The sequence below is a fragment of the Siniperca chuatsi genome, linkage group LG23, assembly GCF_020085105.1.
Source record: "Siniperca chuatsi isolate FFG_IHB_CAS linkage group LG23, ASM2008510v1, whole genome shotgun sequence".
NCBI lineage: Eukaryota > Metazoa > Chordata > Actinopteri > Centrarchiformes > Sinipercidae > Siniperca > Siniperca chuatsi.
Genome location: NC_058064.1, coordinates 9,190,513 through 9,214,728, shown reverse-complemented (window position 1 = coordinate 9,214,728; position 24,216 = coordinate 9,190,513). Strand labels below are relative to the sequence as shown.

The 24,216-nt window shown below is 38.9% G+C and overlaps 3 protein-coding genes across 6 annotated transcripts in view; 1 reads left to right on the top strand and 2 right to left on the bottom strand.

Annotated features, from left to right (window-relative positions):
* prmt8b (protein arginine methyltransferase 8b) overlaps window positions 1-11,437 on the bottom strand; it is a 25,266-nt gene extending 13,829 nt beyond the window's left edge. Inside the window, exon 1 of the mRNA XM_044185561.1 lies at window positions 9,498-11,437. The gene's annotated coding sequence lies outside the window, so the exon portion shown is untranslated. The remainder of the gene's footprint in view (window positions 1-9,497) is intronic.
* Window positions 1,256-3,718, bottom strand: LOC122871035 (zinc finger protein RFP-like). The gene is made up of 2 exons (XM_044185559.1): window positions 3,594-3,718; window positions 1,256-3,433 (listed from the first exon to the last, which is right to left on the bottom strand). The coding sequence occupies exon 2, from the start codon at window positions 3,429-3,431 to the stop codon at window positions 1,800-1,802; it is 1,632 nt and encodes a 543-aa protein (XP_044041494.1). The 5' UTR covers window positions 3,432-3,433; window positions 3,594-3,718; the 3' UTR covers window positions 1,256-1,799.
* tspan11 (tetraspanin 11) lies at window positions 7,986-24,216 on the top strand. Of its 4 annotated transcripts, none has more exons than XM_044185567.1 (9): window positions 7,986-8,009; window positions 11,493-11,600; window positions 13,547-13,738; window positions 16,243-16,317; window positions 17,999-18,103; window positions 18,422-18,580; window positions 19,185-19,271; window positions 20,398-20,521; window positions 22,786-22,922. In XM_044185567.1, the coding sequence occupies exons 2-8, from the start codon at window positions 11,514-11,516 to the stop codon at window positions 20,473-20,475; spliced, it is 783 nt and encodes a 260-aa protein (XP_044041502.1). In that variant the 5' UTR covers window positions 7,986-8,009; window positions 11,493-11,513; the 3' UTR covers window positions 20,476-20,521; window positions 22,786-22,922. The 4 variants fall into 4 exon arrangements, with proteins under 4 accessions (XP_044041502.1, XP_044041503.1, XP_044041500.1 ...); XM_044185565.1 differs by lacking the exon at window positions 7,986-8,009 and adding an exon at window positions 8,602-8,750; XM_044185566.1 differs by lacking the exon at window positions 7,986-8,009 and adding an exon at window positions 8,771-9,142.

Here is a 24,216-nt window from a genome sequence, read left to right as displayed (position 1 = left end):
CTTGTTAAAACTGTATCACAAAAACTCGTCCCTATCGGTTGAATCTTCAAAGCATGTTGCCCTCTTTCTTCATCCCAATCACAGCAGGTGCTTTTCATGGGCTGCTAAAGGCAAAACACCTGCTGTGTCATCACAGATTGAGGCGTGGCTCTAAGTAAAACATGCTTGTATTTTGAATCCATGGAAAGCATCATGATTGGCTATTTTAACACTTTTTCCAGCAGTCTTCCAGTATTTACTGATTACGCATGCAGCCGACCCTCATCTGTTTGGTAGTGAGAGATATCACTAAAAGCAAGAAGGTGTGTCTCAAACTAAAGACATGATGGAGGATTTTTGTTGGAATTTCCTCGTCTAAGTGAGAGTGTAAAAGGAATATACTCTCTGACAAAATATTCAAGTGTATTAATGAGATTTTAAATCCACACAATATAATCAATTATATCCACACTACATACCGCCTTCCTCCTGGAATTTGTGTCAAAATATCTCCTACTTCACGACATTTGATTTCCATACTTTATCGTGTACTGTTGATGTCTGCATCTGTGCCTCTTTCATTACTTACTCGCTCACTCATTTCATACTGTATCAAAGGATTCAGTAGTAACCTACTTTGAAAAATATATAGATATTTCTCACTAAAGAGAAATGGGCTCGTGTCCCATTAATGAAATCCAAATACAATGAAACACACTAGGTTTTAGTCACAGTTATGGATGAGCTCCATCAGTGGTGCTTAAGAACATCAGCCCACGCATCACACTTGAGGATAATGTGTGCATATCACACACACACAAATCAGTGTGGGGGCAGGAGCACATAGGCAGGAGTAAAAGCAGTGGGCAGACCACTATTGACTGACATACAAGCCACACAAAGCAGGTAACATGTCAAAGATGTAAGAAGGTCATCTATCTGTCTTTGTGTAAAACACTGAACCTGCTATCTGCTGGTGGTCATGGCTGCTCTCGTGCTGTAATCCCTCTAGTAGTGAAATGTATACAGGCAGTATAATGGTCTAAAAAGAGACAGTGGTATTGTAATCAAGGCTAGTAAATGCCTAAAGTCTTGTGAAATACATGGCAATTTATTTTTTACTTCAGTTTCAAAATGGCACAGAGAGGGAGTCTGAATCCTCTTCACTAGGAAGCAATTACACTCATGTTGTTACATTTCTATGAGTTACGCCCACATTACACACTCAAGAGTTGTTCTTGTGACAGAGCTTCTAGGTAGAAAAGACACGAGGAAATCAGTCTAGGTGTGTAGTTTATTCAGGCCCATTTATCAAATGCACAGAACCTCTTCATTTCAAACCACTGTGAATTACAAGAAATCAGCAAAGTGAAGAATTTTTATGCACTGGTCCCTTTCCCTACTGTCCCTTTCTGTAAATCTCCATCTGATAAATCATATGTATATACAGTATGTCTTGATTCAAACGGCAAAACGTGTCTGACATGACAGGAATGTTACAATTTACTGCATATAATCTATTTCAACAATCAAAATATGCACAAGACCAACAGTATATCTCAATTAGCATTACATTATATCATGATAAATGACATTGATAACCTCAGTTGTAATACAACAGTAAACTGTAGAGACAGGAACAGAATGCCCTGATGATGCAGTGTCATACTTCTTTTACTTATTCATTCATGCAAGGATAGAAAACATTTTTAATATTAAAGAGACTAGTCTGATAACCTTTGGAAGTTGCTGTTAATACTTGCTGCTAATACAGATTTGTTAAGTGTATTAAAGAGACCAAAAAAGGACCAAATAAGAACTCAGTGTGTTTGAGGTACAGGGGTTATAATGAGAGGGGCAGAGTTTGTTCCATTCACGTTGCTTTGAAGGCAGAAGTATGGGTAAAGTTTCTCTGTAAAGAGGGCACCAGTGAAAGAATAGATATGTGATTTAGAATTCACATCATAGAAAGAAACCACTCCCTTATCATAGTCCACAAAGATGCCCACCGTCTGAAGTTTTTCTTTCAGTGTTATTTTAACTGTTGATTTTGTATATGCACTATATATACCGTCATCAAGACCAATGACCCAGGCACCATTTTTAACCGACAGAGCCATGTCCTTCTTTCTATCAACTGACTCTCTGACCACTCCAACAATCCACTCAGTCTTTCCTGTCACTTGCACCTCATAGTAAAACTTCCCTGTTGTGAACCCCTCCTTTGCCAAAACCTCTGAATACATTTCAAATCTCTTTGGATTGTAGGGAAGATTCTGTTTGGTGTCTACAAGTATCACTTGTTTTCCATCCTGGCTTATGACAAGTGAGCAAAATGCTGTGTCAGGGTCAAGAGTCAAGTCCACTGCATGTTCTCTCATCCTTTTCATTTTGATCTCAGGAAGCCCTTCCATTATTTCACCAAGTCTCTGTTTCAGCAGAGTCACAGCACCTCTCACTGCCTCAAAAGACAGATCACTGGGAACACCAATGTTGGTCCAGTCCTTGTTTAAAGGAGAGCACAAGGTTGGGAAGCTCTGGAGAAAATGATGGTGATCCTCAGACTGTGACAGCTGCTCCAGCTGGCTGCTTCTGCTTTCAAGCTCAGCCATTTCCATCTTCAGTTCTTTGAGAAAACATTCAGCCTTTTGCTTTGTTGCTCTGTACCTCTCCTCAATCACCTCTACAAGCTCGGCCTGGCTTCTCTGAATGGAGCGGATCAAGTCAGTGAAGACCTGCACACTGGCTTCTTTCTCTTTCTCAGCTTCTCTCTGGCTTACAACAACTGAGTTTTCAATTTCAACTATCTTCTCGGAGCGTGATTGTATCATCTTTTGGATACTTGCCATTGCCTCATCTTTTTTTGCCATTACAGCTTCATATTCTTCCTCAAGTGGGACAACATTGTGACTCTTGTGATTGGTTTTGAAACACAAGACACAAATACAGACCTGGTCAGTCCTGCAGTACAGTTCTGTTATCTTGTTGTGCGACTTGCACATTCTGTCATCAAGATTCTTCACAGGGTCTAATAATGTGTGGCTCTTGAAACTAGCAACTCTCTGATGTGGCTCAAGGTGCACTTCGCAGAAAGATGCAAGGCACATCAGGCACGATTTAACAGCATTTTCCTTTATCTCAGAGCAGATATCACAAAGAACATCTGCTGTTCCAGCAAGTTGTTTGTCTGGAGTTGAGGCTTTGACTTGAACTAACGTCTTAAACTCAGCAGCTAATTCAGACACAACAGTGTTGACTTGGAGTTCAGGTCTTGGAGAAAATATCCTTTTGCAAAATGGACACTGGCAAATGTCACTGCTGTCCCAATACTTATGGATACATGCACTGCAGAAGTTGTGTCCACATGGCGTTGAGACTGGCTCAATGAACACATCCAGACAGACAGAACACAGGAATTGCTCCTCTGACAGCAAACAGCTGGCAATTGCCATATCTGGACAAGAGTTAAGAAGTAAAAACAATTACAACTCATTTAATTCAACTCAATGGACTGAATAATCTATTAAAACAGTATATTTTTGCTTTGTTTTATCATATATGCGACCAAAAACACATACTACAAGGGAACAATTGAGCTAAACTATGTTTCTTACCTGTAAAGTAGCAAGTTTTAAAAGCAGCTGTGCAAAAACTACACGTTGCGTTTGAAAGCTTGTAGTAAGTTTCGTTTCAGCATGGTGACGTTGGGGCTCTTCCCCTGCTGCGTAATTAGCCACTTCCTGGTCAAATTTAACTCTTTCGACTCCATTAAAGGTTATATTGATAACATTTTTATGTAGACGAATATTTAAAAACAAATAATACATCCACAGAGCTTTTAGAAAGGTGCGAAATAAAAGTATCACTTTTCCTAAAAACAAATATTATGATTGTGAATTAATCATTTAAAAAATGTTGACGGGTCCAAAACAAAATTTTGTTTATCTCCGTGTGAGATGTCTGAAGTACAAGTTTGTGCAGGTCAAGTTGATTGATCAGTCACTGGTCTGTCCGCTTATAAAAATACGGTCGCTCTTCTTTAAGAACCGAGTGGACGTGGGATAACAATATATGACCAATGTGTCATGTGGAAGGTAAATTAAACTTCCGAGCTACTGTAAGTCTGCTCATTATAGTGTTTAGACCCAAAACGTTATGGAGGATGTCATCTCATATAGCAGTCTAACGTTAGCCCTATTATGAGACACTTCGCTGAGGTACTTGTGGCTAGCTAGCCATGTAGCCAGCTGCATTGAGCTCAACAGCTACGGTACTCACGTTAATATAAAAATCTGAAAATACTGACATGATCATACAGCTGTACTTTCTCCCTGTAGCCATTGTTGCTGTTTGGCGCTCAGCTGTTTTTTTATAATCCGCTATGATTATATTTATATTTGTTTTCAGCAAGAAAACACTTCGACTAATGTTAGGTCAACGCTAAGCTAACACTAACGTAAACTTTTACAGTAGCTGTCTGTCTAATGTGGAGCGCTGTGGGTTTTATTAGCATCCCTACTATGTACTGTACTCTTTGATTGGATTAAAATGTAAATATTTACCTTATGCCTTATAGTGTAAGGATGGTTGAAATGTCATTTTATGCTAAGTGTTGCAATATAGGGCCCCTATAATTATTAAATGATGGGGGAAAAGAGTTACCTAAAGCTAGCTAGCCATCTCCTAAGATTATCATAGATAACGTTACATGAAACACCACCGCACAAAGTAACCTAAATCTATAGCTAATGTAAAGTTAAATGTTGCAAAATTAATTCATCACTCTATCGCGAAAGATTTATCACTTGATATGTCTGAGTCTCACTCCACTCGACCATGAAATGTGCAGGTTGTGCACCAAACTGGCAACCACTGGAAGGGGGAGTGCGTCATCTAGTGGCTGGATGTTATCAATAGAGAATTATGTTATTTGTAAAGTTAATACACTTACCAGTTTTGTTATTGTCAAATATCACCCCCAAATGTTATGTTAGCTTACGGCCAATTTGTACATATCCTACAAATTATAGTCTTCATATACTGACTTTTGACTTTGCAACTGCAAACATGTAATTCATCCACAGGGGACTATTTTATCTAAGCTGTTTTCTTATTTCAAGAGGAGAAGGGAGGAGACTAAAGTGATGCTAGCAGCTCTGTGAGGCTATTTAGGCACAGTGGTGCTTTAAGCTATAAATACTAACATCAGCATGCTAACATGCTCACAATGACAAAGCTAACATGTCGAAGTTTTGCAGGTATAATGTTTAACCTGTTCACCATCTTAGTTTAGTGTGTTAGCATGCCAACATTTGCTAATACTAATACAGTACAGCTGAGGCTAATGGGAATGTCATAGTTCTGCAGCTTTTTGGTCATAAAACAAATTCAAAATTTGACCTGATGATGGTGCTAGATGAAAAGCGAGGGATCACCAAATTATTACAACTCATCCTGTGAGGGACATGAGTCTGTAGCAAGTTTAATGGCAAACTGTCCAACAGTTGTTGAGATTTTTCACTCACAACCACAAATGTGAACCTCATGGTGGTGCTAGAGGAAAAGTTAGAGCATCGCTAAAGTCAGTAGGATTCATCTTCTGTGGAAGATGAATGTCTGTACAAAATTTCATGGTAATTCATAATTATTGAGATATTTCTGTCTGGACAGAACCTAGCTAGCATGGCTAAACATCAGGAATGAGATGTTGCGGCCTTTAAAGGCGTACCTAGTGTAAAGTACACACACCTGTTCCAATCTTAAGTCACAAAAGTCTGACTCCCTTTTCCATAATCAGACTCGAGGATTGATTATAATTTTTGATGGACAATCTGTGAAACTGTCTGCTCATCAGTTCCTCACCTTAAAACTGGAGAACCCATCTCAGTGTCCTCAGTTCTCTGTCCATCTGCTGTTGCCATCACCACTAGGTTGGGCTTTGAGATAGGAACACCTACTTTCACTGTGGCAATTTCCTGCTCCACCTCTAAAACAGCCTCTTGGTTCATGTCCAAGAAATTCTCCGGTTCTCCTCTAAGATTATTATAAGTTCATCCTGGTTTTTCCTGATCCAGCAAACAAAAATAGCAAAGAGGATAGCATGGTCTGATAATTTCTTGATAAGATTCTTGTAGTCTGTTATCCCTCCCTGTTGTGCTGTAGATATCACCGCCCTTGTCATCTCTTCATAACTTGTAAAACTAGAACTGTGCTCTTTTTGAAGAGGCCAGTCTGTCATGTGGCTTCCAGGTGAGTCTGACCACAAGAGGTCAGGCACGACAAGCAGGAGCTGAGTGGCTCAAACTTTGCTCCATTGCACTTTTAAACTATACAAAACTACTGATTTAACTATGCAAACAAAACATATAAAATGCTTCAGAACAATATTAATTCCCTGCGTAATTTAGATTCAATTAAAAAAAAAATCTCTCAAGCAAGACATTTTTTCATTATTTTATTTTACTCATCACTTTCACACATTTTAACCAATTCTCATCTTCTCTGTGCACAATTTCACCATGGGACAAACACCCAGCTATCTACCTAACGAGACTGGCACACATCCAAGCAGACGATGTTAAAACTTGGCTAATATAATGTGAAATTTAAATGAATGGATGCATAACACTGCAGCTGCAGTAGCAAGTGTGCAAGTCTTTCTGTTATTTTTTTGGTCTCTTTTACACACATACCTCTTTTCTCTCTGTCTTTTCTCTTATCACAATCACACATGCACACACCAATGCACATCATGTTTGCTTTTCCCTTAACCAGTTTGTATTTGACATGCATGCTTAGTCATGCCCTGCTCCTACCCTCTCCCTGTGGGAGAAAGCATTAGAGGGCTTAGCAGGCTACAAAGCACCAGAGGCGATAAACTAACTACAGCAGAATGAGGACTGGACGCAGAGGCACTGGCTAGGCATAGAAATGAGCTAGCTTTCGTGGAAGCCACATTTCTGTTTGTTCTATCATGTGTTACCTATGCAAATATTAGGAAATGGAAAACAGACACGCTCCAAATTACTACCAACAGAAAGATTATATCCTGTAGTTTTTTTTCCCATTTTGGTTGGATGATGTTTAGGAAAACTTGACCTGACGGATGACATCCTCTGCTAAGTAATGTTGTTTTGGTAGACTGATTGTCGCCAGTCCAGGTGACCACTGCAGAGTTCATCCCCCTGCAGCCATCGTCTACTCCTAATAGCTTGCAAGCTTATTGAATTACTGAGGTGGAAAAAGAGGCAAATACATAGTGAAGAGTCTGTTTTGGTCAGAGAGGAAGTCTTGCTGTGATGAAGAATCATGATTAGAAAAAAAAAAATCTGTGAGCACATGGTTCAGGCAAGGTTGTGAAGCAACTGAGGGACAGCGACCAGGTCTTTCACTTACTTTAGAAGATATTATTGGCTTTTATGTCATGAAAATGGTTATACACAGATACCACAAGAAATACAATCGTGTTATTTCTAAAGCGTTTGGTGTCCTTATTTCTAAGAACAGTCTAGACAATCAAATCAATGCTGATCTGCTCACTGCTTGAAATACCAAATTACCATCTCTCCCTTTGGGGTCACAGAGGCACTCTGTTCAGTCATTTCGTAGTCTTCTTTACATAATGAAGAGCAATTTGAAAATTAATTGTTATTATTACTGCCTTGACTGGAATTCATAATGAGATGTATCCAAGTCAACAGCAAGGGCGTCTACCGTACATTTATTATTAATTTATGTACAAACTGGCCTACAAAAAAGGCTTACACACTAAGTTTGAGGCTGTTTGTTCACTGGAGTCTGTGCTTTTTTCTTCTCTCTTTATCTTATCTTTATCTTATACAACTCATTGTGAAATTCTTCAGGGATTATGTGGTTACATTGTAACCAAGGTTGTGCTGTTAATGGCAAGGTGGTATTCAGCCTATCTTGTGGTTAAGGGTAGCAGCTGCACTTCCTTCTCTGTCACTCCACATTGTGACCCTTTCCACAAGTTCGCACTGCGCTGCCTTCATGGACTGTCAGAAATATAGGTATGATCGTGAAAGAAGTGAATAAATTATTTTATGATGTTTTTAGCATTTTACGTAGCCTAATAAACTTAGTTATTTTTTCATTAGTAAAAAAAACAACAACAGTCCTTTCAACATTAATTTGACACTTAAAGTATCTGCATTTATATTTTTAAATATCCACAAAATATACCTCAACTTCTATAGTTCTGTAGTTTGCTCTGCTATGTGTGAGTAGGAAGAGTGTTTATATTTCACAGGGGTTGGGGTGTATGATTGAAATGGAATTCATTGTACATTGCAGTTAATATTTATTGTATTTTGAACTTGTATTTGTATTCATTGTATTTTGTAGTGTTTGTGTCTACCTGCCCAGGGACTGCAGATGGGACGGAGGTAGTAGTTAAATCTGGTGAAAATGATCTCTTCTATTTGTATGAGATTAATGTGTACATGGTCCTTGATAAATACACTTAATGAAAAATATATACTGCTGTCACATTTGAAGCAGAAAAATGCTGCTTGATCCCAATGACTTCTGCTAGGCTATTATTTCTGAGCAAACGGAGTGTAAAAGTGCTTATCAACTTCTAAAAAACGAGCTGCACCCAAAGGCAGCATCCGCACAAACCTGCTGTCGGACACCCTAAGCAACAAGCTTGACTGGACGAAACGCTCACTGCTGCAGTGCCGTGCATTCTGGTTTGACGTGAATAGCAAAAAAAAAAACGAGGTTATTTATCCCGACTAAACGTTGGTCTGGTGAGTATGTTGTCGGCTTTGAGACGAAACCGTTAGCTTGTCGATATAACGGAAAGATAATTCGGTTAAACTTTGTCCTGCGCATCGACGACGCAGGTGGAGGGATGTGTTTTTCAGGATGCTCGAGCCTACACCCCCATCCTGAGCCAAGAAAGTTAGTCTTAAACCGTAAAGGACATATGTTCGCTTGATGTGTCGGCTGCCTGGAAGGACACCTACAGTGGTCAAAGTCTGAAATCTCCGGGGCAGGACATTATCATCCATATAAGAAACCATTTTGGTAGCCATTCAGCGCATCTGGACGGGCAACGGTTATTTAAGAATAGTGGGAAGCCTCGTTACGAAGAGTAAACAGGTGCCGTTAGCGAAGTCACTAACCACATTGACAAAAGGTGCCTGTTTAAACGACTATATTTAAACCACAAATTGAAAAACAGCATGACCCCAATGTGATAGTATTAATAAAACTCCATGTTTGCTCCACGTTTAGTGGTGACTTTTGTTTCGCGGAAAAATATTTAAAGTGCGGGGACTAAACTCTTAAGCTAGCTGTCTTATAGTCACCTCAAGTATGTATTAGTGTGAAGTCCTGGATGTTTTGTTTCAGTTCTTCCATTACTATAGAAAGTTGGCTGTTAATCTGCATGGTTTCTGATCCTAGAAGTATGGAGTAGTTTTTACAATAAGTTTAAAGGGTTGGTTTACCAAAATTAAAACAATCAAACAAAAACATTTCCTCTCACTTACCTCTAGAAGTATTTAGCCATGGAGATAGCTTGGTGTTATTTGCCAAGGTCTGGAGATATCCATCTCTGGGGTTTCTGCTGTCAGAAGCTAATGCTATGCCCATCTCCAATGGATGCTAAATAAGAATGCACTGAGAAGCACAGTATAATTGGAACTACTTTTTCTTGAAGAAATAATCCATGTGAAAATGGTTCACACTGAGGTCTGGATTATCCAGAGCAATGGGGAAACTTTACAAAGAGATGACATCTTCTTAATGCTGTGAACACTCTGAATGAACTCTATTCACTTCCATTGTACCTGGGTGAAGACAGATACAATATCTCAAAAAATGGACGACTAAAGCCAAAATGTTCAGCATGGCTACAGTAGATGCCACAAGAGTGAAAACAACGTTTTCTTTTGTAATTTGGATGAACCAACCCTTTTAACAAAACCACTAGGTTATTTATGTACCATACTGAAGTTTAGGCAGGTTGCCATTGGCAACCATTTTGAGAAATTGGCAACCAATTCTTGGCCTTTGTGAGGGCAACCACTTTTTAACATAAAAAATAGGGACTGCAAGCAGCATAACGTGCACCCCAAAATAAATACATTTTTAAAATTTGTTGCATTTGTGATATTTAAATATTGATGTTACAGTCAGAACTGAAACCAGACAACGCTGCACGTGCATTTACTTGCGTGCACGCAGGCATCTGTTTTACAGACAATTGCGAAGCAAATTAAGGGGTTTGACTGTGGGGTGAAAAGTGACTGAAGGATAATGTGTAGATCAATGTGTAGATCAATTTTCTAAGTGCTTGCCACCCCATGGCCCTTTTATTTACAGAACTGAAACTGCGCTCAATTAATGATTCAGGTTTACGGTCTGTTCAGTCAGTGCTATGAATAATTAAAGATGTTTGTGGATATAACAAGAAGAGGTGAGATTGTGAACTTGGATGCTGCATTACTGAGCAACTAGTAAGACATAACCCGATGGAGACCTTAATAATAAGAGGATAGCAGAAGGAGTTTCAGTGAGGAAAAAAGTTGTAGGAGTTGCAGAATAGTGACAGAAATGTGACATTAGCTTATTAGTATGATTAAAAAATGTTTCCAGTCATAATCAAAGTTACTTAATACGTGTGAGCAGCTGGGAGTTATGTGCAGTTAGGAGTACAAAGGAGTACAATACTTTATTTTATAATATAAATTTTATTTGTAGCTTATTTGGCTTGGCAAAGCATGCAAACTATAAGTGCAGAAAAAGGGACGGAACATTACTGCTGAGATGTTGCTTTACTTGTGACATTTGACAGATAGCTGTATCCCTTTGGCAAACACAATCACTCTGATTACTCTCACTTGCTATGGCACAGATTTTATGCAGAGCTGTCAAATGACAATAAGCTGAGCCTTGACATGAGTAGGTTTATTTTGCCTGACTAATTTGGACCACTTACAGTTACCTGTCAGTGTCAGTATTTGTGTTAGCTGTGTTATCCTTTTATTCCATTTAATTTCCTTTCTTAAGACTATGGCATTTGGGTTGCAGAAGCAAAACTTGAGTATTATCAGAAGGAAAGTAATTCCATTATATTCTGACTACATTTGGGGTCATATGAGCAATATAGACTTGCAATTTATTTTTCACACTGGTATATACATTTTCAGATTACTTTGTAACCAGCCAGTTTATGAATTTGTTTGGGATTCACAGTTAATCTGTTTTGTGTTTATTGTTTTAATCTGCTAGCGCCTTGACATTTTGGTATTAAGGGGAAAATTTAGGTCAGTCAGGAAAGTGTGAGGCTCATCATTCATCTACAGCCTTGCAGTATCAAATTCTATTACATCTGAGATGATATTTTTATATAAATCTTTTCTGAGCGGTGTCTATATAGTTAAAATTAAAGTTTTGTTATTGTGGAAGCTTTTTAAGCATGGATGCCAAAGTGTTTGCTGTCAAATTTTTTCTTGTTTTGAGGAAAAAATCTGCACTTTCAGAATTTAACAGGAGGAAGGAAGATGTCGGCGGTTTATAAAGATGACCAGGAAGACTGGCTGACAGTGTGTCTCAAGTACCTGCTCTTTGTTTTCAACTTTCTCTTCTGGGTAAGTGAGAGCTGTAAATGGAGTCTTCTTTTTAAGCTACCTACACTCACAGAAAGGAAAAACCCCTACAATGGTTACACTTTGTCATCTATTCACTTGCATTTACTTGCAACATGGTGCTGAAACAGCATTAAATACTCCAACTTGGCAGCCACTGCATTGCAATAACAATGTCAGGTCTCACAGTGACTGTAGGTATCAATAAGTCATGTTTTTAAAATATAGTAATTAGAGCAATTTTTTTACTAGAGAGGTTTAGTGAATGGGAAATCATAATTTTGTGCTATAAGACAGTAAAAATACTTTAGTGTTCCTTTAAAACTGCAGGCAGAGAGACATTAAAGGGAAGGAGCTATGTAGAAACAGGGAGAGGATTAAGGAGAGTCTGATTCTGAAATGGCTGAGCTATGGACTCGGCCCAGAGTCATAGATTATTTAGGCCTTGTCAGTGTACAATGGGGAACAGTGTGTCAAACCTGCTCTCTGGCACCACACTTTATGGTACTGCAATTTGCTGCTAAAAGTGTATGCTCTTACAGCTACTGTGCAGACTGTCTGAGGTCACTATGAAACATTTTCAAAGTCTAATGCAAAGAGAATATTGTGTGTAGAGAGAGACAGATCTGTGTGTGGGAGAGGTTAAAGAGAGAAAATGGATCAAGCTCTATCATCAGGCTAGGGTTAATGCTCTGTCACCACTTTAAAACTCATCTCTTGAGGAAACACATTGTCTTCCTCTCCTCCTTGGACCACAGGCATATTTTTCCTCACATGACTTTTTTTTTTTTTTAGACTTTTCTATTTTTGTCCACCACTGCACCATTATAACATGCATCATCTTGGAGGCAGTACATCTTTTGTTAGGACATTGCTTGCTTTTCATCTCCTCATTTTTTTATTAACAAAGAGCAATATACAAAACCTTTAGCTGGTCATTTGAGCTAAATATCAAATCTATCCACTTTGATACAGATGCAGTGGATTGGATTAATGCATCCCCACTAAATAGATTCTGTAAGCGTTTTTAAGGGATTTGTAATTAATAAGTGGTTTTGATACTGGATTGGGATTTGATAAACTGCTATTAAACCCCAAGCCATGTCAGTTTAAAACATTTTAAAGATATGACAATTTATTATAATTCAAAGGAACGTGGGTATCTTACTTATTAAAAACAAAATAAAAGTCCTAAATATGCTATAGTTTGGCAAGAGTCATCTCTCTCTGGGTGCTGTATGTATCAAGTGGTGCCTCATGGTTGGGCATGTGTTGTTGTGAGTTTGTGGATCTTGCTTTTGATGGAAATGGAACGGAAGGATGAAGGGGAGAGACTTTCAGAGGCATTTCCTATCCATGTGCCTTTGAAACTGATGAGAGGAACAGATTTGGACGCCACCCTTGTCTGTTATCCAGGATTGTTTGTAAGGAAGTGGTCATTATGCCCTGACTTGACCTCTGAATTCCCACTGCTTCTATGGCTGTTATTCTTTATGCCTGGCTACTTCTCCCTGTTATTCTTTCTATTTCCTCTTTTCTCTTTTCTACACTATCTTATGCCCCTTTTCACTCCCTCTCACTGTTCTCTCATGTTGTTGCCCTTTTAGCATTGAACTCACTTCCTATTTGTCACTTCCTGCCCTGTAAAGTGCTATACTTCTTGGCCTTTTATTTGTCTTTCTTTAGAGGTGGAGTATGCGATTCTAATCCAATACATGTCTTTTTGTCAAATTCAATGAATATCTCTTTGTCTTTATCTTTGTCATGGTATTGGATTTCTCCAGAATTGCATACCTCACCTTTTTAAGATTGAATTGACATCTTTTTTTCCATCTCTGAAAACTTTTGCTACACCCATATCAGTTTTATAGTATCTCTTTCTTTACCTTTATACTCTAAAATCTTTTTTACTCCACCACATCCTCTCTCCTTCTCCCATTCTCTTCCAGGTGGGTGGAGCAGCTGTTTTGGGTGTAGGAGTCTGGACACTAGTGGAGAAGAGTGACTACTTGAGTCTGCTGGCCTCCAGCACTTTTGCTGTCTCAGCATATATCCTCATTCTGGCCGGCAGCCTGGTGGTGGTTACAGGCTTTTTGGGCTGTTGTGCTGTCATCCGGGAGCAGAGAAGCTGTCTGTCTACGGTGAGACGGGACCCATGGAGGGGGTTTCTACTGAGGTCCCTGCCTTTGTATTTGTAGTTGGAAAGGTGTTGGGTAGATGGTATAGTATGTATAGGATGAAGGAATGTGAAGTTTAACAGATTTGCAAGAGTGCCTATTTAAAATCTTCTCATTTTTTGATGCCTTTACAAAAATGTTACATTTTGTTGCACCCGTATTTGCTTTAACAGGTAGCAGTTTAAGATATGTCATTACAAATACCAAGAAGGGTACTTTTCTCTGGGAATGCCTAAGTGCAGGAAAAAGTTACTTCTAAAATACCCTTGAGTTAGTAGCTGCACTGTAACTGAACAGTTGCCAGCAGCAGAAGACTGCAGTTTTACTGGGAAGCTATTAGATGTGAGTGTCTGTATGAGTGAAACTAAATCTACTGTCTTGGTCAAGAGCAGTCTATACAGAGGACTGAATTATCACGTAACATATCTCATGATGATCATGATATGACTTGAAATTAATATCAGGACATATTATCACAGTTGCCTCTAATGATGAATGAAACAAAAGATTGCATTTTATGTTAAGCTGGGCAAAGACTGTGAGATTTAGTTGATCTAGTACATTGTGTTAGCTCACACTACACGTTTAGATCTGCCTTTCTGCACAGCCAGAACCTGCGACTTTTACGCTCACACCGTATGGATAAATTGACCGTCCACGATGTGGGTGCTCACACTGAATGCAAACAGGGAACCCCTGGTCCATGTTGTCCATTGGCAGTTCCAATAAAATTTGTGAACATTTCTGACATGCCAGAAATCTATCTGATCAACACACATGGACTGCAATACGTTGGAGGAAAACATTTATAAAACATTCTGATACAGAAAGGTTGGTGATTCCTTATGTGTATGTTTGAAATACTGTGCAGCCATACTGTCTCAAAAGTTATGTAATTTTAATGATCATGTGGCCAACAATGCTGATGGTCCAAGCTACTGGTTAGTGGTCCTAGATTGTCATGTCTGCACTAAGAAGCTAGATGCTCACCCACATGTATGCAAAGGTTTGCTTTCTCTGCACAGCTACATAACAACTATGCAACAACTTAACATGAAACTCATCCATTCTCTCCATGGTCTAAGGTCTATCACTGGATGCTGACAAATGGCTCTGACAGGCCCCTTACTGTCCTCATTATTTTACAGAGACAGGGCCCAGTGGGAGAGAAGCAGGCGGGAGGTGACTGCCGCAGGACTATTTATAGGTCTATCTATCTACGGTTGATGGATGGAGCAATAGGAAAGAGAAACGGGCTTGTAGGAGTGAAGAGGTAGATGTGTAGAGGATTTAGAGTCTGTGGTGCCTTTTGGTTGAATACCAAGTGTATTGATTGCTATTTATAGATTAGTTTTGGGAGATTAATGAGTGATGCTAGAGTGTGTGTGTAAAAAGGGAGTGAAGTTAACATTTTGAGTGGGCAGCAGGCAAACAGAATCTAATGCTTTTTGAAATCTTGTAACCAAGAGATACAGAGCAGGCTGTGTTTCCACATGACATAATTACTGTGATAACTGCAAAATAGAAGAGAACATTTGCTTAAGTGTCATATTAATTCAGAGAGATCATTGCTCCCCTGCGGCAGTTTGTTTTTTTATCAGTAGTTTGCCATCACTTTGTTGCCCACGTCGCTCAGGATGGGTTGTAGCATCTGTCTCTCCATAATGGTCTTGAGTGAAGCAACGCTGTTGCTGCTTCCAAACTGTTGTGTCCCGCTCTGCGACAGGTGGGCTTAATTAGTTGTATATGTGTGTTTGCATTACGTGGCATGGCCCATGTTTGTGTGGGGTATATGAACCATTTTATGAACAGTCAAAAGTTTGTGCTTGTGTTATTTTAGCCTGAGAAAGCTGCAGTTTTGATCTCGCTCATTCCGTGTCTGTCTGAGCACTCTAAATGTGTGGGCGATCTGTTCGCTACACAGTTTACATAACTATGCTCTGCATTTCAGTACGTAAAGTGCTTATCATTAAGGATGAAGCGTCCAATTAGAGCCACCAGTGTTTACTTTTCTTTGTCATTTTTGTTTTTAGCTGCTGAGATATTGATGTTTAGTTTTAGTTAATTACACTAATCTGATGTCTGATTTGTTATATTCCTTGTTTTCTTGAGGAATACAAATGAATGTTTATGCTGTGATGATCGTTAATATTTAAATAATAATTTAGTTTTTGCTACAATCGTGTTTTGAAGTTAATTATGATACATAATGGAGGTGGTTTCAAGCAGCGTGGAGAGCTCTTTAAAAGATGCCCGAGAGAAATCAGATTCTACAGCCTGTCAAATTGATTTGTGGTTGTCTCTTTTTGTGCAGCATTGCCATCTGTGACAGATGCAGCACAATGACAGTTGCAAGTGTGAGCAACTTGCTCAAATGTTACCTCAGCATCACAAGTGTGAGCAACTTGCTCAAATGTTACCTCAGCATACAACTCTTACTGGCTCGCTGTCCTCTTTCTCATCCACAGTATTTCTTCTGCCTGCTGTTGATCTTCTTGATTGAACTGGTGGCTGGAGTACTGGCTTATGTGTATTACCAGAGGGTAAGTGATCACTACTTATTATTTAGTTGAAATGGTACTCTACAATGAAAATCCAAACTGCCAAAGCAAGTTCAGCAGAACCAAAAGCCAATTATAGACATAACGCACATGCTGCATTTGCACTTCTTTAAATAACTGTAACTGAACGATTATCACTGCATTTAACTGCACGCCACAGTGGTCACTTGAAGGCTTTTTAAGGTTTTTGTTTACTTGCTGTCTGTTGGCCTTCTGCTGTGTTCGTTGCACTGGAGTCAAAAACCTTAATGTTTCTGTCCAGATGACCATCATCAGACCAATCTGCTGTGATGTGTCTTATATTTTAGGTAGCAGATAGAATATAAGATGTAGGCAGTGAGGGTGTTTTGCTGAGGGTGTTTTTATTGCTTTTTAGGTTTGAGTGTTACAGATTGTGTTGGTCCTCAGGATGTGCGTTGAAGAGCAGCACTTTCTGCAGAATAGTTACCTCTGAGAGCATCAGGTGATTATGTTGAGAAGGCAAACCCTGTCGTAAGCATTTCCCTACCAGCTCCAGGGCTGCTACCCTTCCTGCTGAAGGGGCAAAATGAAGACAGAATTTCCCTACTAAAATTAAAGTATGATTTTCTGTTACAAAAGCAGAGGTGCTTAAAAGCAGAAGACCGTGAAATAGAGACTAACATGCTACTTAAGTTTTTCTTCTTCAGGGAGGTGTTACCTTATCTCAGAATAGTCCATCTGTGATCAGAAACAGAACAGTTGCTACGCTGCGACACAGACTCCAGGGCATCATTACGTACTTTGAGGATGTTAGCAATGCCATGTGCCTACTAATGACTTTTTATGGATACCCCCATTCGTTTGCTGTGTTGTCTTGGCTCATGTGACCCCTGAGTGATTTCAGTGCAATCATCTGACTTCTGTTTTCATAATTTTTTCGCTGTGTGAAAAGGTTTCCCAGTGGTCTTTGTTCCATCTCATAGGACATGGATGGCGATGAGTCACTGGATAATCTACAGTAGATCTTTTTGCTTTGCTTTTTTGCTGTTCTTCCTTTTTATGTGAATGTGGGTTGTCACTGTTTGCCACCTGCACTGAGCGTTCAGTGTCTGGAGTTTATCTAACACAGTTCTTAGGATCTTGTTATCTCACAAACATCTGCATGTCAGTCAGCTAGGACTGCAAAGAGCACAATGCTGTCTGCGAGCAATCTCAGAGATTTATAATAATGGAAAAGGGTTCAGTACAGGATAGAATCACTTTAAAGGTAAGGGCTCTCATCCTCCCTCTCTTTCTCCTTGTCTCTCCTGTGTGTGCGTGCGTGCGTGCGTGCATGCACACAAACATATACACACATCAAAGGCTATATTTAAAGTCTATTTTTTGCAATGTGTTGTTCCTCTGTCTTTTCAATCACATCACTCACAGATGGGTGGGAGTTTCTACCTTTACTATCTTTCCCTAATCCTCTCACTCCTTCACTTTTGTCAGACTTATCACTGTAATACTCCCACTTTATAGTCTTTGCTCCTGCACATTTCTGTATGTATTTTATGTGTTCCATGTGTAATAAATGAAGCAGCTTGTGGGTACAAAATAAATGTTCTTATTTCCCATAAATACCCCTCCACCTACTCTGTCTCACACACACTGTTTCTCACTGTGTGTGTCTGCTGTGTCTCTCTTTGTTCCTCATTTCCAGCTGAGTGAGGAGCTGAAGCAGCATCTCAACCAGACTATGACAGAGAACTACGCCCAGCCAGGGAAGGAGGCCATCACATTAGCTGTGGACAGACTACAACAGGACGTATGGACTATACTTACAAAAGCCTCTGTGTTTGGTTTATGTAAGATTATATTCTGCACCTTTCTTCAGCCAGTACGGCTGAAATAGCCAAGCCATTTTGTCCAAGTTGCCAAGAGGAAGGAATGCCACTCCGTTCAGCTGCAAGAATTGTCAAAATTTACAGAATACTGATTAGAGGATGTCGTTTGAGCCAAATAAATTTAGTTAAACCTTAAAAACTGGCTTAGTTATTACAAAAAGAAGAAGGATTTGTGCGTTTCTAACAGTGCGTGACATCATGAAACCAAACCCTTTGCTTTCCTCTTTCTGCCTCTCCAGTTTAAGTGCTGTGGCAGCAACAACTCCCATGATTGGATGGTAAGTGCTTACATATCATCAAAGCTGGCAGAAGGCAGGGTGGTGCCCGACAGCTGCTGTAAATCCATCACCCCTCACTGTGGCAGGAGAGACCACCCCTCCAACATCTACAAGGTGGAGGTCAGTGGACTACATGCCTCAGGAAAATAGAAATGCTAAATGACAAGCACCACATCAAATGTTCACTGGACATTGCTTTCCGCCATAAGACAATATCACTACTTTTGAGATATTCCCATATCCTGATATTTCCCTTCGTAACAGAGAAACAGTGAAGACACTGTAGTTTGAAACTTTTCTCTGATAAAATGAGCTCTGTGGAAATGAATAAAAGATGAGGTTTTGAATGCTCATCCATGCTGCTTAGGTGAAGCTTTTCCACCTTCTTGTGTCAAACCCTTCAGTTCCCCCTCTTCTCACTCACAGTACACTGCCTACATCATGTGCAAAGGCATAAACACGAAGATATACCCTCAGAATAAAACAAAAACATGTCCACATGATATTACATACCATGGATGATGAATATATCTAATAATAAAACTGTTGGGAGAAAAATAAGTTAAAAGGGTCTGAAAATGTACTGAAGATAAAGCTGGATTATAACAGCTTTAATAAATCCACATGTTCTCTGTCGGATGTTTTCTTGTTTGCTGTTTACAGTCTGTACAATGATATGTATTGTTTATTATATGATTTTAACTTTCAGCCTTTGACTCTGTAGGGTGGTTGCATCACTAAGCTGGAGCAGTTTCTGGCTGACCACCTGTTGGTCATTGGTGCTACGGGAATAGGAGTGGCTTGTCTGCAGGTAAGTAAAATATAATGTGTAGTACACATAGTGTTTGAAGAAGCAGAATACTTTTTTGCAGTCTTCATCCAGAGTAAACTGTACTTTATATAACCCCAATTATTATTTTATAAAAATGAGGTGCTGCTTTTACCTTTGTGAATGAAAGGCTGCCTTTTGTTGAATAAAACCCTACCCAGACAGATGGGTTTTAATCTTTCCATTACTGAAAATGTACCATCGCATGGTCAACAACCTCTAATTGGTCACTTCTTTTCATCTCACCCTAGTCTCTCAGTCATCATTATCTGATTTTGTTCCTTCCTGTTATTTAATTTGTCCCAGTCTGAGATGGGCTCAAGCTTTTAAGGCTTACAGAGGCCATGGAGGCTTACAGGGGTGCTTTTTAACAATTCTGTGCTGGCTGACAGTCCTCTTACAGCTCTTCACTGCCTCTTTGTAAATTAACTTGAGGGAAACTTGAGACCAAACAAACCTGCATTGATTCTTCCCAGTGGTTTTCGTAAGCCTGATATGCCCTTTAATGCCCATCATTTTACATGATGTTCAGGCTAAACAGTTTTCATTAGGCACATGGGAACTGAGAATAAGGCGTCCTGCTGACATAAGTCAAGAAGTTCTCTATTGTAATAATCATAATAAACAGCAAAAGATGAGAAATCACCAGTCTGTGATCTCCTTGATGGTTAAAGCAGGTGACAAGTTTTTTTCATCCCGAAATAATCTGAAGGGATTATGCTGAACATATAGATAAGGTGCTGAATATATAGAACATAACTGGAGATGTAATAGATGTAAAATCCAAAGTACATGAACCTGCTTAGTGTGATTTAACACTTTTCAATCCAAGCACATGTTTGATTTCCTTTTGTGCTGTAGGCTTACTGTATGTCTTGTCATTGTCAGCTGTTCCAGTTTGTCTTAATGTTGGTATACTGTTGTCTCTGGTCACTATCAGACTGACTGAAATAGCTTGTAGACTTGTTGAAATTCATGTTAATTCAGGCTAGTGTAGTTTTTGTTTTTTTATTTATGGCATAGACTACATGTATGTCTTGTATCACACTAACCTGTCTATGGTGAATTGTACTATGTCTTTATGTGCGTGTGTGTGGTGTCACTGTAGCTGGCCGGGGCAGTCTTGACAGCCTGCTTTATCTATCTGCTCTATAAAGAAGAGGAAGAGGACTTCGGTACATTGTGATATAGCTCTAGAGCATCTTTATGGTTTAATCAACTGGAAAGACAAGGTTGGAGGGCATTGTGGAAATTCGATATCTGCATGTTTGTCAGCTCTGTGTTAAATGTGAAATCTGTGGGCTACTTGAATACTAAATTAACACATTTATGTTCTTACACGATCTTTTGCTGAGTGTGAAGCATGCAGCTGCCTGGCTTTGGCTGTATGTTGCAGGTTGTTGCGCTGCATGTTGTGATGATGGGCTGTTATGGCTGATGAAGATGTGATAAAGGTCAAATACATCACACCATTTGAATGGCTTGATTAATCAAAACTTAACTGCTTCTGCACAATGATGTTGTTAGCAAGAGTCATGTTCTGTATCTTTATACAGTAGTGCCTCATTCTACAAAATACCTGTGCTGACATGAAAAGGAAAAATGCCTACAGTGAAATGTGTATTTAAAGTATATACCAGGGTTTTGCTGTATATCCCTAATGGCATGGTAATTTATTTTAAATTCAACCTTAACATCAGGCTTCACTATATTTTTGTAGTAGATGGTGACTAGGTGTGGGGATGGATTTGATAACAATTTGTTCTAAAATTTACAAAAGTTGGTAGCAGGAGTAATTACACTACCTAAGCTTAATGTTTTGTTATAATGCTTATTGTAATTACTGAAATTGAAAGAAGAGGTAATGCACCGTACACTTATGTTATTTTTTTTCTGTCTTTTTTATTTATTTATTCGGACACCTTCTAGTAAATTATTATTCCAGAATAATGTTAGTGGTGTTGCTATAGTTACTTGCAATCTAAAGTAGACTAGGCTATCATGGACAGTGTGTTGAACATTGAATAGTGATTGACTGGAACTCTGTTTGCGGTGCCCAGATATACAATTTTAACAGACACCTGCCATCCAACCGGAAAGAAGTATTTACTTTTGTTTTCATCATTTTTCTTTTTACACTGTTACATCATTGCTTTTTTGTATCAATATCCCCTGTCTTCTGAGATTAGGCTTCAAGAAAAGCATAGAGGCTGTTTTTCTCAGTTTTCCTCTCATGTCATCATTCTGATCCCAAAATGTGATTCTACATATCTGTCACTGGTGGTGGAGGAGAAGGAAATAAAAATCAGAAACTTGCCTGAAGAGAGATTATGATGAGTCAATACACAATGCTGACTCGCTCGATAAGGCTTTCTCAGAGGGCTTTTAGAAACTCAAAGATTGAATCTGGGCACTTGCCTGTTCCATCAAACCTGGCAGGCCCAGTGGCTTAGGTCAATAGCTGTTCTTGCCTTTATTTCTGGACCTTTTCTGTAGTAGTGTACAGTATAGTGCTTCTGTAAATCATGTCTCGTGGATTTTTTAAGGTTCTGCATACACCTATGAGCTTACCCTGGTGCTAAGAGATTACAGCATCAGATCATCTGTCTATAAATTATAATCTATAGATTAGCTTGAAACAAAAGTGTCAGTTTATTTTACAGGATTTGTACAATATGATTTTGTTTAATAGGACCTCATATTGGAAATGATTATCTAGTTGTTAAAAACCAGACCCCTTTTTCTTTACATTTTTTATAATTTCCCTTATTACATCAACAACAGCTGAAGCATGCAGTTACATGGTTGGAGACTTTTGAACCCACAGTTTTCTGGGTTCAAACTATTTTTGTCAGGGACATTGCAAGTAGAGTCTAACTTTTCTTGAAAAAGGTGAAGTTATTAACTGACGTTAATAAATGTGGTTTGTATTTGTGAAATTGGTAACTTACAACATCATAGTCAGATAAGAGTTTCTGTTGTCAGCATTAGCATTAAGGCTGAAGTGATGGCCCTGCTTTCTAATGCAAAATTACGTAATCAGAATTATTAGATACATTATGTTTTCAGCCATTACAGTGTTACTTTATATTGCTTGGAATGATCTTCAGTCTAATCCCAAATTTCAGTAGTATTCGTGTCCAGTAGTTGTGATTTTTGTCGCCAGAATATTTGGAGTTAATTTTAGTTTTTGGAGCCTTTTGCTGTGAAGAAAACAGACTACTAAGATGAATGTTTGTGCATAAATCGTCTTTTTGACGCTACCCCCAGCGCTTCATTTTGTATCTGCTTGTGCAAGCCTGTGCACACACGTTGCTGCAATAATGGCTGCTTGACTCCTGACATCACCATAGTAACCAGCTACATACTTTCCAGCTGTCTCTAACCCCATCACCTTTAACGCCTCTCTATCTCCACAGTCAATAGCATTCAAGCTTCCTGCAGTCTTCCATGGTGACTGAGCAGTGCTTTTTGACCTAACACGTCCTGTTTTCAGATCTGTGGGATGGTGTTCACCAGCTGCTTGTACAAAAGGATCAAGATAGACCCTTACTGAGCACACCAGGCCCCCCAACACACCACCTTCAACAGGCACATGGAACAATGACCTGCCGACGCCTAAACTTCAACCTCTGAATCTTGGTGATCTAAGCCAAGTGCACAGACGTGTTCCAGTCCATCGCAGTCAGAAACAAATTGTGCTATTGACCAACCAGGCTGATTTTTGGTTCCTCTTGTACAGTATTGTACTTACGTTACAATGTGCTTCAATCCAGGCTTATACATTTCTGATACCTGACTGATCTCAGCCAACTGGAACAATATGTCTGTTTGCATCATTGCCTTGGCTTAGATGCATGCTTTAGTTTGAGCAGGACAAAAAAAGGACATATGTACTCATAATGCATTCTACTCAACTAATGATGATCCAAATTGATTTATCATGTTCTCACTGTGCAGAGATTTATATGTTAGTGTTTTTTTGACTATTCTAGTTCTTAGTTCAATAAGCTGAGTAAGGGCGCAATGTACACTGGTGTCACTGTTAAGGAAGAAAGGTAATTTATGGTTGTATCTTTTGTGAACACAATGTGCCTCTTTCATAATTCTGCTGGTAAATCATTACGTATTAATTCTGTGCCTGAAATCTTTTAAAGGGAGCTGCCAATGCACTGTGATAAACTGCAGCAAATGAAATCTAGTTTACTATCTTTATATTTGTAGTTATGTCTATATTCCTGAAAATAGCACTGAATGTTGAACTGTAGGATAGTTATTTAAATTAACTGAACACCAATGGTAACACTCAAGTGTTACAAACATTAAACATTATGTTCCCAGACAGTCTAATAAGTAAATGAAAGTCATTTTCTCAAATGGTTGCAGATCCATGAATTTATAACTCCACCTAGTGGTTGGCACTTGTCATATACTATACAGTGTGTGACATTATAACTGAATACTGCACTTTGTTCTGATACCATATTGTGAAATTCAGAATTTCACAATACAAAATCAGCTATTTATCTTAATATATGACACTAAAGATACATATACATGTCCGATTGTAGATTGTAACATTAACACACATTGCCTTCTGTGAAATTGACTTATTTTACTTACTTTACCAGATACACTGAGGTTTCTTTCTCTACAGTGAAGAAGCTAACTTCTGCGAGAACCAAAGGAAGTAGTGTTTTTTTTTCTTTCAAATCCTTTGTAACAATATCACCCCATTGCCAAGACTCAGTACTCTGAAAAGGGACCTCAGAATTTGTGTTTGTTTTCCTCCTATTGACTTACAAATGAATATAGATGGTTGTTTATGGGATGATGATAAAGCATTGGCATGTGTTCCAACTACTGACTGTGCTATTCAAAATATTGATATGAAACTCAAATAAATATTTAAAGATTGTTGCATTAA

Excerpts from the sequence above, each read along its gene's own strand:
- tspan11 (XM_044185567.1), top strand. The coding sequence starts at position 11,514 with ATGTCGGCGGTTTATAAAGATGACCAGGAAGACTGGCTGACAGTGTGT. Across the intron at positions 11,601-13,546 it reads TTTTCAACTTTCTCTTCTGG|GTGGGTGGAGCAGCTGTTTT; the intron begins GTAAGTGAGAGC and ends ATTCTCTTCCAG. Across the intron at positions 19,272-20,397 it reads TAGGAGTGGCTTGTCTGCAG|CTGGCCGGGGCAGTCTTGAC; the intron begins GTAAGTAAAATA and ends GTGTCACTGTAG.
- LOC122871035 (XM_044185559.1), bottom strand. The coding sequence starts at position 3,431 with ATGGCAATTGCCAGCTGTTTGCTGTCAGAGGAGCAATTCCTGTGTTCT.